A 15,426-nucleotide genomic window follows, 5' to 3' on the forward strand; every position below is an offset into this window, starting at 1 on the left:
CTCGTACTCACCCCGGCCGTCGGAACTCTCCCTGATCTTCTGCTCCTCGTACTCACCCCGGCCGTCGGAACTCTCCCTGATCTTCTGCTGCTCGTACTCACCCCGGCCGTCGGAACTCTCCCTGATCTTCTGCTCCTCGTACTCACCCCGGCCGTCGGAACTTTCCCTGATCTTCTGCTCCTCGTACTCAAGTCTGCTCTCAAGTTTCATCTCAGGCGTGGCCTGCTCGAGCAGCAGCTTCTGCTGCAGCGCCAGCCACTCCTCGTGGCTCTGCTGGTACTGCTGCAGCTCTGACAACGTCCGCTGCAGGGACCTGCCACAAGCACAGAATTTAGCAGGTTACCTACACATAATTACTTATCAACAAGACAAGAATGTAATCATGAATATCACAATAGTTTTAATTCAAAGTTGATACTGTTTGCATTGATCCATTGTATTTTTATCTGAATTCTTTAACTTATATACTTAATGACAAGCCATAAAATAGATCAACGATACAAATAATTGTAAGACGTTGAATGTTCTGGCAATAATTTGGCTAATGTTATGATATTCGTGTTTACACAAAGCTGTGACATAAAAAAATTATAATTAAAATTAGAGTCGTAATAAAGATTGGTGCTGATCTCACAGATGCTGCTGCTGGAGGGCTTCTTCGAGGTGTGCGTGGCACAGCACGGCGTGCTTCAGCTTACGGGGCAGTGCTGACGATGGCCGAAGTAATGCAGCATTGCTGTAGCACACTGCAGACCTGACATCATAAACACACTTAAGTAAATATTTGTTATTAAACCTTAGTTATCACACTGAAGAGGATCAAAAGTACACAATTAAGATAAAAGGTAGAATGATGGCCCTACCATGGAGAATTTTAGGAGGTTCAAGAAACATGCTAGACAGTTCGAGGAGTATCTTAGAGAGCTCTAGTAGGTAGTAGGTATATATAATGCCAGGCTGTTCAAGAAGTATGCTTGACATTTCGACGAAAAATTATGAATATTTCCAGGGAGCACTATGTAAGAATATTGATCATCGGTCAGCAGACTAACGGGCAAGACTAGCAGAAGGGAGAGACGCTTACACATTATACAATGCCATGGTGGCGTAGACGTGTCCCAGGGTGAGGTGTGCAGAGTACAGCGTACTTTGGTGGTCAAGTGCTGAGTGCAGCACCACTGCAGCATCATGCGCCAGCTTGCTGCGGTGCAGTATGTTGCCAAGCTGCACCAGCGGGATGTGCCGGTACGCTCTGCAACACAAACACACATTCAAACACATGCTATCATTTGCCCATAAGCCGCTGCTGTGTTGATACAGTGATACCTACATAATAATACAAAATACGTAGGTAGATCACGCCCCTTGCGCTTAAGGTACGATTTTGTAACACCGTCATTACGATTTCGTAACTCCGTCAGCCAAACCTGATGGCTTTTAAAGTTAAAGAAACCAAAACATAGACAGAAATTGGCAGCTACGGGTACCAGGTCAGCACCTGTACTTATGAGGCCATGCCTATTTTGGCGAGTTCTGATAGTACGGCTCTTGGGCACGAGGTAGAGCGCACGTACCTGGGCACGAGGTAGAGCGCGAGTCTCACTTACCTGGGCACGAGGTACCTAGATCACGTACCTGGGCACGAGGTAGAGCGCGCGTCTCACGTACCTGAGCACGAGGTAGATCACGTACCTGGGCACGAGGTAGAGCGCGCGTCTGGCGCACTCTGCTGCAGAAGGCGCGTGTCCGCGGGCGCGCCAGAACTGCGCGGCCAGCACGTGCGTCAGCCACGCGCGCCCTCCGCCTGACGTGAGCGTGCGCGCCACGCGGTCGCCCCACGCGCTCACGTCGTCCTCATCCTCTCCTTCACCGTCGTCGTCATCCGTCGAGGAGGTCGCGTCGTCATCTGATGGTGTCAGTGAGACAATGAGGGCTCACGTCAATAGGTTGTAGAATAGAATAGAAGTGTCGGCACTGAAGAAATAGGCCCATGGCCTGTTGCCGATTCTTAAACTTTTCGTGACTTGATTCACAAGAGATCCAGCCTTTGGAACCCGATCTTTCCATAGCTGACGATTGATTGAGATAGCTGCTGGACTTATTGCCTAGTCCGTAAATTGCTAGGCATTTTAAGACTGAACATATGCTCCTGCATAGCTTCGTCTAGTCTGTTTTTGAAGATGTTCATACTCGGAGAGTCAACGATGCTATCAGGGAGGCTGTTCCACATGTCGGTGAATCGAAGCGAGAAGAAATGTTATCGCATGGATGTGTTACAACGTAGTTTTATTAGTTTATAGCCGTGGCCTCTGGTGTTGGTTCTAGTTTCAAATTCTAGTAATCCTTCTGGGACCTTGTATAAGCCATGAGTATACTTGTATACTTCAATGAGGTCCCCACGCAGACGTCGATAACTGAGGCTTGGAAGCTTCATAATCTTCAATCTTTCCTCATAGGACTTGCCTTTCAAGCAAGGAATTATCTTTGTTGCACGTCTTTGAACACTATTAAACACTATTAAATTTTTGTATTTTTCAAGTTTCGGTGACCACACGACGTTTCAAAACTCTAGGTTCGGGCGCACGACAGCAACAAACAACTGCTTCATCGCTTCTGCATCAAGGAATTCGAAAGAGTGTCTGATCAGTCCAAGTGGTTTATTGGCTTTATTAACTCGACCTTCAATATGCTTAGAAAATTTCAACTCATTGTCGATATTAACTCCTAAATCCTTTCCCGTTGTCGACTTCGACATCATCACTCTGTCGTTGCAACCGTGTCTTCTCATACTGTAATCTTGCTGTTCATTATTCTTGCCAAGGTGGATAACTTTACATTTGTCAGCGTTAAAATGCAGCTGCCACTTATCAGCCCAGTCAACCAGCCTGTCAAGATCACCTTGCAACTGTACTTTTTGCAACGTATTCTTCACTGTATTATAAACTTTTGTGTCGTCAGCATACATCGAGCAAGCGCTAGACACAGCTTCTGGCAGATCGTTTATAAACGCAACGAATAAGACGGGCCCGAGAACGCTTCCTTGTGGCACGCCACTGTGCACTGAAGCCCAGTCTGACACGGTTCCGTTAATACTGACACGTTGTCGTCTCCCTACTAGAAAATCTCTGATCAATTTGAGTACATTGTTCTCAATTTCCAAAGACTGCAATTTCCGCAACAGCCGCTCATGTGGGACACTGTTACATGCCTTGGCAAAATCGAGGTACACTGCATCTATTGGCTGGATAGGCATAAAATAGAGACTTCGGTTAAAAGAAAACAGTAATAAAAGGAAAAAATTATCACAATCATGAGCTGTAAGCTAAGAAGTAGTAGGTACAATGTCACACACAGAATATGGTCATTAAGTACATTAGCACAATAACTATTGTACAGACACATGGTAGTGTAGCAGACCTTGATAGAAGAGGTGTTCACCATGGGCCGTGTCATCATCAGGCCGCACACCCATCATGGTCACGCTGAGCTCAGGGTCGCTGCTCAGGTTATGTCGATCTTGAATTCCCTGCAAACGCAATAAAAATCATGATGAATATTCAACTTTCTTAGTTAGTAATATTTAACTCATAAGAGAAACTATGTACACATTTTTTCTTAAATTCCTATAAATTTTTCTAATATATGAAAGGCATATCAATGTATATATATATATATATATATATATATATATATATATATATATATATATATATATATATATATATATATATATATATATTCAACCCACCAACAAATTTAGATTTTATAAAGCGATGCATTTAAAGACACATTTCAACATATCACTGCTAAACAAACCAGGATCTTAAGATCCTATTTAATGCTACTTGTAACTTGAAAAGAAATGTTTGTTGCTTCAAAATGCAGTTAATAAACTGAAACTTTCTTCCTGAAACATGCCTTTTGATCTACCATCGTCATCTGAATACTTACTTGTTTGACTCTCTGACAATTTAAGTCAGCGAATTCTCTGGACATTGATCGCATGTGTATAAACAAGCTAATTCTGCCATGTAAATACTAGGTACTGAGTGAATATGCAGACCAAGTAATTCTTCGCACCCCACGGCCCACAGCAATCCTCTAATAAGGGAGTGGTTGAAGGTGGACGAATTATCAGGGTTAAGGGGACAGTCTGAAGATTAAGAAGCCCCTCATAGTGATCTTACAATTGCCGATGGTTTCATCTTTTATTATTGCTTGTTTTCTAGTCCTGTCAGCAGTTTAGAATTTGACCAATTGATTTATTTACCTTACACTTGCCAATTATAGAGTAAAACTTGAGTTAAAAATAAAATTGACTAAACAAACCCAAGTAGTATTATCATATCTATTATATTTATTAGATTACCACTAGACAATTATCAAATTATTTGTTGCTTTAGCTCACATTTTCTCATAGAGAAGAGTTGCAAAAACCATTCTAATCAACTAAACAAAAACTAAATTCGACCATTGGCTGGAACTATATGTACGCATGAAAATTCCTACACATAAACTTGGAAGATACCGTTGTGTAGACAAGTTCTGACTTACAAGAAGATGATCAAAAGACGCCATGCTGAATGACGGCATGTCAAAGGCTGCCACACAGTCAGGCTCCAGCAGCTCGTCGCTCTCGTCAGCAGCAGGCACCAAGTGCTCATTGATTCTGTCAGAAGATGTTTGTACTTAGAATATAGCCTGAGCTTGATATATTAACTAGGTATCATTTGTAAAAAATTGGAATATCTTTCCTTAAAAAAAATCCAATTTCCTAACAATTTTAAAAATAAAATTCAAATAAATGCTGAAATTTTTCTTCTTACATGCATTGCTCAAGATTGTTTTAAATAGATGCTGCTGAAACTCTATTGAAACAGGAAAACTCAAGATACCAGTTCAATCATTACGTTCAAGTCATGTGAGTAACAATGAAGATGAACCCATAGATAGCGTTAGATTTACATAATTTTTTAATCCTTCAAAGTGTACAGAATAACTATGGAACAAATCATAACTCAGCCTCATGACGGGTTCATTGCAACATTTCAGCAATGCTTACCTGAACATTATGAATAATAAAATCTCATTTAGTTAATGAAAGTTGACAGAAGATAAAAAAAATAATTTTGCACCAAAAGCACATCATGTTTTTGATTGAAATAGAGTTAAGAGAGATAATATCTTCCTCAGGAAGACTATTCTTTGGTGAAGTGCATTGTACTAAAATATTTTTCTTTGGATCCACTCTCAGTTTGGATGAAACACTGATGAAAGAACACATCATTCTTGGATTCATCCTTCTTGGTATAAACCACTAGTAAAAGAGTCTCCACACCCAATTAACCCTAAAGCAGAGATCCAGAGGCAGATAAGAGTGGGCCAAAAAGAAAAATTTGTCTTGGAGAAAATAAGACAAGTATTGGAGAATTCTGGAGCTGGGGCACCCAAGAATAATGCCCCAGGGAACGTACAACAACATTGCAGAGCACAGACATAGAATTCAAGAATTGGCAACAGGCCATGGGCCTATTTCTTCAGTGCCGACACTTCTATTCTATTCTAGAATACTACCTTGATGAGCTTTAGACAATGAATCAAAGAAGCACATGTAATTTTGTGGCTGAGGGTTCATGCAACAATTATCATGTAAATCAATATTGTATCTTAAAGAAAATAATTTCTGATTTCTAAGGGGAAATAAATGTAGGTTTTCAAACATCAATTTGCAGATAAAATTGTACTCAGAATTATTAGAGAGAATACAAGGACTGACTTGAGCTCAGGATAGTCTTGGAGAGGCACGCTGGTGCTGGCCACGAGGTCAAACTCAGTCAATGGTTTGCCAGCCAGCAGACAGTCCGAGTCTGTTCGGTATATGCGTTCTTCCAAGTGCATGTCCTGATAGAAAAAATTCATTTGTTACATTTTAAAACAATTATATACAGCTATAAAGATTTTAAAATAGCTTTAATAACTGGTACCTGACACCTGTGATGGCTGAGAAGAGATCATAAGAACAATAATATAAGCTAATGATTTGAAGGTACAACCCGAGTACTTCTATAATAATCATCATTTCAATCTTTGCAATCATTTCACTTCAAGAATCAGATCTGAACCATATAATGGAAATATAATAAAAATTTAACATTTGATTCTTAACTAAGAATGCAATTAAGAAAATAAGCCAGGGTATTTTTGAAAAATGTAATTATATTCAGCAAATTGAATTGAAATTTTTGGATGAAATTATTAAATAGTAAATAAGAAATGAAATTATATATACGGTACCTACATAGATTTTTGCATGGAAAAGGTTTAATAAATTTGAAATTAGAAGAGTAACTAGATGCCAGTGGATAAGAGGGACGTTAGAGCAGAGTACAGGCTTGAACTTTTTCCTTCACAAACCTCGTCACTTCTCAGACATCAAGCATCAATGGCAGTATTATCCACTAGGTTTTATACATTCAGCTCAGTGTTATAGATGTGTGTTTAATTACTGATGAATGAATAGTCAATTGCATTGAAAATCATTGGAAATCTTGCATTGAAAATCAGGATATTCTTGAAGAAATAAGTTTCCTTCAAACTTATTTTTAAAAAGGACTGTGAAGATTTCTGTGAAGATAATATTACCAAGTAATTTCATTTGTATAAATGTAAATCCAACAATAAGAGTTTTAGTTAAATAACTGACAGAAAAATTTTTATGCAAGAAAAATTGGTGATGAGTAAATTTGCATGAATATTTTCCTACATTAAATTTTTTGATTGAACATTCAAGCAAATATTAGCAATACAGTAAAAATAAATATTAGCAATACAGTAAAAATAAATATTAGCAATACAGTAAAAATAAATATAACTCAGTAAGTACCGTACCTACTCCCTGCAGTGAATGACAGAGAGCGCATCTTCTCGTAAAAAAACATGAAGTCACAGACAGACGAATGGTCAGACAGACGGACAGACTGACAGACAGACAGGCATGATAAGCACAATACCTATAGCATTTTTTCAATAAATGAGAGAATGCGCTAAAAAGTAGTAGAAACAGTGTAAGGATTATAAGCAAAAGTTTAGACAAACAAGAGAGGGGAATATGAAAATATCAAATAATCTAAGTACCTAATATAATTAAATTGATCTATTATACCTATATCATTGGCAGGATGTAGCAGCAAAACAAACATTTAGAACAACATTAGAAGTCTCAGCTACTCCACTTTGCACTAAATTCTTTTACATCAAGCAATTCATCAATTTAGTAAAAAAAAGTGAAGCTCAAGCACCACTTAAATTCCTTTCCTCCACACATTCCTAATTTTAAATATTTGGGCATATTTTTTTAATTATTTTGAATTTTTGTCATTTATTTCATGAATGGAGGGATCAATAATACATTGGAGACCAGGCTGACACTGCTCAGGATTAAAATGGGAGGATTAGCTTGAGAGTTTATGCAGTAGTACCGGTACCTATAGTATGTCTGCAACCAAGGCTGTGGCAGTAACAATGACTACAGCTAAGAAGATATTAGGAATGCTGCAATGATGCTGGAACAAACCTTATCTTCATGCATGTCTATGTGTGCCTTGTGGCGCAGCAGCTGCTGTTTCAACTCCTCCACTTGCACGGCGCGCTGCTCCTGCTGTGCCAGCGCCAGAAAATCATAGGGACGACGCAGTTGAAATAGTGAGTCCATCTGTCATCACAGAGCAATTAAACGAGGAAGAAAATGATCATGAAACATTTTATTGTAAAATATATAACTGATTCTTTTTTATTGGCAGCAAACGAAAAAACATTATTTAGAAGCTTACTTTCTTTATTAGTCTATACTCTATATGATAGAACTTAGAGAAGGTCTCCAGTTAAAATACATATACTATACATATATGTAATTATACAACTATATCTATATATATATGTAAATACTTTTTAAATAGAAATTCATCTTACAGAACATTTGAATTTGGTAAAACTTGTGCTAGATTACTAATTTGGCAATTATTATGCTAATTTTTAAACATGTCGACAGAAATTTGCTATGTGAAAAAGTGATCCATTTCCTTTAATGGATAAATAGTTGAAAATCATAACAGTAATATACATATGAACTTTTTTGCAATGTATAATGTATGTATGTATGGATATTAGTGTAGTTAGGCAGAAATTCTTCATTTATGCTGGTTTGATTAAAGACCACAGAATACTTTTTATTAACAATTTTCCTTCAATAAGCTGAACAAAATTTTTATTTTTTATTTTTAATAAGCTGAAAAAATTTATTGCTGGTAATTGTAGATAGATCAAAAAGAAATTTACCAAACGACATTTTACTGGAATATGATGTTTTGTATACCGGTACCTATTTAATATTCATTATCTAGTAGGTGAAGAGTTACCTATGACAATGCTCAAAATCAAAATGTCGCTGAAAATCAAAATGTCGCTGAAAATCAAAATGTCGCTGAAAATCAAAATGTCGCTGAAAATCAAAATGTCGCTCAAAATCAAAATGTATTCCAGTAAAATGTCATTTGGTAAACTGGTTTTTGATCTACAAATACCAGCAAGAAATTTTGTTGGGCTGCTTGAAAAAAAATTGTTAATAAAATTATTCTCAGGTTTTTAATCAAACCTGTATATGTGTGTGTATTATATTATATTTTTGACTTGAATACCTATATTATATATTATAATTTTGACTTGAATATTTTCTTCTTAATTCAAATTAATTTAATTTTCACAGAGACTTACACAGAGAGATATTTTATTTTTTCTTAGCAACAATATTAAATATAGGTAGGTACCTATATCTAATGCACATTAAATACAGTGTAATATCATAATATATAGTACCATCAAATGGGGTAAAAAGGGATGGGTGGGGTAAATCGGAACGCGCCTCTGAAATTTCGTAGAAATGTTGTAGCAGCTAAACTAATCAAAATATTGCAAAACTAAAAATAGTGGCGTAATTTTCAACATTTTTACTAGTAATCTATTATGTATAAAGCTAGTCAAGAAATCAAACATTTACTATCTCTAAAAAAAAAGTGTAAAAAGTGCAATTTTCGAAAAGTACCTCTGCTAAGGTCTGGAGCAAAAAAAATATTTGCCGCATTAAAAAATTTTACTTACATAAAAGTTGCACCCAGGTGTCGGCTTGAAAACATAATTGACGGAATTGGCCTATCTCATTCCAAAAAAAATGGCAGCCATTTCCGCATGGCAGGGCTACTTGGGACACCCCCCCCTCGGGGTAATTAGGGACACCCTTAAAAATGCATTTACAGTAGAACCTCAGTTAGCAAAGGTTCCAGTTAACAAAAAAGTTGATTGCCAACAAATAATTTAGATTACATTTACCTTGCTCAGCAAAAAAAATTGACTTGTCAAAAATTAGTGCATCAACGGTTGTCACAAAATTGTACATAGAATGCTATATATAGAATTGTGCACTGGGCATCATAGAATGAAAAGTAATTGACCTAAACTATGATTTATTTCTCCAAAACATATGATGGTTGTTACTAAAACATTATTTTCTGTTTCAGGTATGTTTTTCATGATCTTTTTTGTTATAGTGAAATCACTTGACTCAATTAAAATTGTGAAAAATTACAAACCATCCTGTAAGCTTATAGATACAGAAGAAATGCCACATGGCTGCTGATATGAAGCTTGCAGTGGACAAGGTCGTTGTCAATGCTCAATGGCATGTCCATGAATACAGTAATATCACATTAATAATACGGTAATTAATGAATATGGTAATAAAATATTAATAAAGGAAAAACAAGTAAAAATAACAGAAAATGTCATTTATTTTACATCTACATCATCTACAATGAAAGAGGAGGACTTCAAAGTACTGTTAGTAATGGATGAGTACACTCTGCACGCTTCAAACGTTTTAAAATTAACTTTCATTGCAAGTGTCCAGGATTACCCCCGCTTTGAGGGGTAAATCGGGACGGTTTTATTTTACATCTGGCACCTTACGAATAGCATATGGAATTTTTTTTGAAGATGCCATTGGATAGCCCTCTCAAAAAGCTATAAAATGAGCCTAAACTTGTTTCTGAAATGTTTCATGGTAAGAAGTTATTAACAAAAACCCCGTTTGACGGTATTAGGAATATGATTAGGATAATGAAAAAATAAAAAAACTCACCTGGGCTTGGATTTTTCCATCCTGGGTGACCACCCAATGAGTGGTGCAATACACTTGGATGAACAACAGAGCTTGTAAGATGACAGCTAAACCACTTAGTTGCTTGATCAACATTTTCACCATATTTGGTGGCTAACTTGAAGGTAACATACTTTCACTGCATTACATTATGTTCCACAGCACTATAGGTATATAAATTAACAAAATTTCATTACCATGCCATCTCAAATTGTTCTTTAAATGCACACTTGACATAGGTATACCATGTAATCAAACAGACAGAAATATTGCTATCATTAAGTATGATACTGTATACATATATTTTAAATTAATTTAAATAACCTACCTATATTGAGCATTTCCAGATTTTTTCAAAAATTTCAGATTTGAGTGACTTAACATGTTGACTACGTATTGGTACATATGCGTACCATGAAATGTATTTCTCCGGGACGTAGTGGTAGGTACATAATTCAGGTTGCCTAAAATCGGCCAAAAAAGGCCGATAATTCAATGTATACTAGTTTATTTGTAGGTTCCGCTATAAAAATTCCATTTATTTTCTTTTTGCAGTATTTAAAATTTAATTAGGAAGTACCCCTATCATGAATTTTAGCCGGCCAATGCAATTGAGAAAAACTAAATCACGGAATTTATCCGGAAAAAATGACCGTCTGGCAACCCTGCTTAAAAAAAGTACAAAAAATGAAATAATAGTACAAGATGAAGCAATCGTAGTCAATGTGTTAAAATAAGATAAAGAAAATGGAATCCATGCAGAAATGTAATATTTTTAGGCTGAATTAGGGTCCTAAGGACTTGAAATCACACTTTGTCCAGGCCTTTTGCTTTCAAATTTTAAATTCCCAACAGAGCAAGCTGCCACAGCTGCTGGCGCAGCTTGAAGCCGATGCTGCCCACCCCTGTTTTTAACCAAGGCGATCTGTTTTAAGGAAGTGTTCATTGTGGACAGAAGTACCTTGAATTATTGATTGCTGATTTGGTTGTTTCCCATATTTCCATGCTTTGTTACAAGTGAAATTCATCACTTGAAATGATGATTTCCACGTAAAACATGAAAAGTCATCACATGTATTCTCTATTACAATTTTGTATTGACTAAATTTTTGGTGAGAAGTTTTCTATGAACTACAGCTATGAGAAAAAAGAATAAATTATACAAAAGGTAAAATTCATTCTACTAGAAGTAGAATGAAATTAGTAGTAAAAAAATGAAAAAATATGAAATTTTTAGAAAACAGCCAAAAATGGAGTACTGTAGAAATCTATCTCCTCCTAGGATTTTCAAGCTACAACATCAAGACGCATATCATTCGATGCATAAGGACCATATCTATCAATTGGTCCTTGCTGTTTTTTGAAATTCTAATTTTTGTGGGTGGGGTGGGCATTTTTTGAAAAATTTTGCTTTCAACCCCCCCCACCCTTTTGAATTCCCCTCCCCTTTTCAAAACGTTTTCAAAACTATAATGAAATTGAAAAAAAACTACAACCAATCTCTAGATCTTTTATTTGCAAATCAAACGGTATATCACTCATTGCTATAGCTTAAAAACTCTAGGAGGAGATGGGTTTGCAGTGACAATAAGTGTGAATGTTCAGTAGAGCGCGACAGAGTCCTGAGCGCCTCGAAATAGGCATTCAAGGTGGCATGGATACAAGACTAGACGTTACTGGAGCTGAAGTTCAGTCAAGGATGGTGGGAACAACTGCATGAGCACCATTCCACATGACAGCAGCCAGGTAACTAAAGATCAGAGTCTTCAAACCGTCTATTTATGTGCTAGGCCAGTAATTTTTGCCAATCTTAAATGTGAAGGAACTTCCCCACCTCTAACCCTTTCGCAAACTGTCGTCAAGGCATAAATCAACGTACAGAGATGATTTTGTACTGTTGGATAGGTCAGAATGTCAGCTTTAAAATAAGACTAAAAAACAGAGAAGTGAAATTTGGGATTTATGACCCAGAAAATCAGGCAGTAAAGGCTAAAGTTAAGTATTACCGTAAGTCAAGTTAGTTTAAGAATTAATTTAACCAGTACTGTAGTACATATACCATATTTGGGGGCATGGCTTTTGGGCACAACCAAACACAGCTCTTTACAATTCCATCAACCAATCACAGCTGGAAAGGGATAGGATGTGTATATAATGGACTGAAAGTGATAAGTTCCCAATCCTTTCCAAGCTTTCAGGTCCTGCTTTCCAATAGGCTATCTGTACTGGTTAAAATTCCACACTGGGCATGGGCCCCATAGTGACAAATTGGAGATTTTTCCCTCATTTACTCCTTTAATTTCCCTCATTTACTATAATTCCCTCATTTACTTATCATACTTACTTACTTCCCTCATTTACTCCTATAATTTCCCTCATTTACTATAATTCCCTCAGTTATAACTTATCATATAATTCCCTCATTTTGAGTCTGATAAGTTATAACTTATCAGACTCAAAAATGATTTTGAGCATTTTATGAGCAAGTCAATAAGAGTCTATACTCAGTATAGTGACTATAGTCTATGGAAGTCTCTGCTTTGACTGTTTAAGCTTAACAGTTAACACCATGTTGTGTATTGTGTAATACATTTACTTTCCAGTTTCCATGCATTGCCAATGATCACATGAATAATGGATTGTGATGCCAGCCAAGCTGCCATGATATTTAGAGCTAGTAGCTAGTAGCTAGCTAGTAGCTACTAGTCTACTACTACTAGTAGTATACTAGTTTGCTATTTTTGCTACATGGTACTGCAATATTATGTTTACATAAAATGAATTGTACCTTATTTAAATGCTGAACAAAGTGAATGACTGTGCATTAAACTCAGTCTCAATATTTATTAAAAATATCTGCATAATGAAATCTGATGAAAAAATGAAAAAATAAGCAAATCTGCTGCTAATTACTTAAAATGTATGATTTTTTCTTGTAATGATCACACATACTGAGACATATGTCATACTACTGTTACTACACAGCATAGAACCTAGGCCTTAATAAGGCCTAGGCCCTAGAGCCTAGAGGCTAGAGGCCATGGCCCATAGTGACAAAGCAGAGAGTTTTTTAGACTCCCTCAAGTTCATTTTTGAGTCCTATTAGTAGACCAGTTAAGTATCATGGATACCAGCATTATCATACTAGAGAAATTGGTTTAAATCTTGAGTTTTGGGAAAATTAAAAATGAACTGATTCCAAAAAACTGAAAAAAGCTCTGGTTTGCCAGTTGCCACTATGGGCCATGCGCCCATGCCAGAGGAAGTTCTTTAAAACCTGTAGGGCTAAAGCCCTTCCTGAATTCCTTTCAGTGCAAGATTTAAAAATTCAGACTTGCTACTACTAAATTACTAAAATCATACAGCTCAGGCCTGAGGCCTATTGCCTCTTCCTCTTGGCCAGTGCCAGGCATGGAATATATCTACTTGGCGAGCCGCGACTGAATTTTTTGAGCCATGGTTCTATTGATTTGCCAGCCGTGATTCCATTTCTATGAGCCGTGATTCCATTTCACCAAGCCGTGAGTTCCATATCTCGACCATGAAAAGCCATTTTCAAGGTGCGAATTCATTTACAAAGTCCATGCACGTGTTACCCCAAATCTCTAATTTTACCCTAAAACAGTCAAACGGCAACAATAAAATTTGTCTCTATTGTAAGTTCAGCACACGTTAATGCAGTCTGACCACTTTGACATGACTGCAACTATGTGCGATCTTCAACAAAACGTTTCGTTGATTTGTTTACATTACGCTGTTTATGTTTTTCTGCAAGATATTTTTGGCGGGAACGGTAAAGCAATGTGGATTGCGGAAGTTGAAAATTTTATGAAATGACATGTTTGCGAAGTGCAAACCGCGATTTTTTAATCAAACAAAAATTTATGACATTCGAGCCGCGAGATTTCATACTACTGAAATTATATGATATTAGAGCTGCAATATTTCAGACAAAAATAGGACTTTTCCAGACTAGGCCAGTGCCCAGTGGCCAGCTCGCTCGAGCTAGGCTCCAATACCTAAGGGCAGGCTAAGGCTAACCTAACTTAAAGTTAAATTATCTTCATTATTATGCCACTATAATGCCAGCTCTGCCTGTTTGACATAATTAACTCGAATTATCATACAGTCTAGCTAATGGCATATAAAATTAGCACACAAGAAAAATATGAAGCATAATGAAGGCTTCATTGCAATTTTTTATAGCCTCATCATCCTCATGATTTGGGTCTAACTCCTGAGGCCATTAAATGATTAATCCATTATTATTAGCCATTAGGCCCTAGAAAAACAGGTTAAAATTTTAAAGGGCCTGGCCCTTTAAAAATTTAGCTAACCTGTTTTTCTTTTCAAAGAAAGGAATACGAACGATAAAGTTTTGTAGCATCAAGCTTACTAGTTACTACCGATTCTCAGGCAACGACAAGCACATCACAGGTGGCGCCGTGGCGGTGGAGCATCGCCTTGCTGCTTAGCCCTGTAGCCCGTGTCCCCTCTGACCCCGCCCCGCAGAGGCAGGAGGGCGATAAGCCGATAACCCAGGAGACTGACGAACAAAACATTAATCGGAAGTCGCGGAGGGTACTGACTAAAACCCGGACCCGGACCGAATGACTAAAACCCGGACCCGGACTGTTCCGGCGGAGCAGGTTCACAAAAATAAAAGGCTGCAAATCATCTGAAACGTTGAGACAATTTTTAATTTTACATTTAAAAATTTCATATTTACTTAGAAAAATTTCGTCGCACCAACATATAAGGGTCACAGAAAAGTTCATTTTTCGAACAAACTAATCGATAGATAATGTTCTGAAACGTCCAGAAAACATAAAACTTTTTTATCGAATTTTTGGAAATTTACTTGGAAAAATTTCATTTCAGGTCCGGCAGACTCCGGACCCATGTATTGGGACCAAAGAAAAGTTCGTTTTTCGATCGAACTAATCAATAGAGAATGTTCTGAAACGTCCAGAAAACATAAAACATTTGTATAGAATTTTTGGAAATTTACTTGGAAAATTTTCATGTCAGGTCCGGGGAAATGAACTTTTCTGTGAGTGTGACCCGAAATTCATGGGTCTGGGTTTTAGTCACTTGGTCCGGGGCTCCCCGGACCTGACATGAAAATTTCCAAGTAAATTTCCAAAAATTCAATACAAAAGTTTTATGTTTTTTAGACGTTTCAGAACATTCTATATCGATTAGTTTGATCGAAAAAT

General features: G+C 37.0%; 1 protein-coding gene across 1 annotated transcript in view; it reads right to left on the minus strand.

Annotated features, from left to right (window-relative positions):
• The window catches only part of LOC108669262 (tetratricopeptide repeat protein 17), a gene marked incomplete in the record, with an annotated part of 23,707 nt that extends 13,239 nt beyond the window's left edge, over positions 1-10,468 (minus strand). The window contains 9 exon segments of the mRNA XM_047881175.1: positions 147-313; positions 635-754; positions 1,085-1,252; positions 1,693-1,906; positions 3,418-3,526; positions 4,555-4,669; positions 5,777-5,901; positions 7,574-7,711; positions 10,190-10,468. Of these exon segments, the coding sequence (XP_047737131.1) occupies positions 147-313; positions 635-754; positions 1,085-1,252; positions 1,693-1,906; positions 3,418-3,526; positions 4,555-4,669; positions 5,777-5,901; positions 7,574-7,711; positions 10,190-10,312 (1,279 nt within the window).
• Between the last annotated feature and the right edge of the window lie 4,958 nt (positions 10,469-15,426).

Source organism: Hyalella azteca, unplaced genomic scaffold (assembly GCF_000764305.2).
Source record: "Hyalella azteca isolate HAZT.00-mixed unplaced genomic scaffold, Hazt_2.0.2 contig7231, whole genome shotgun sequence".
Classification (NCBI taxonomy): domain Eukaryota; kingdom Metazoa; phylum Arthropoda; class Malacostraca; order Amphipoda; family Hyalellidae; genus Hyalella; species Hyalella azteca.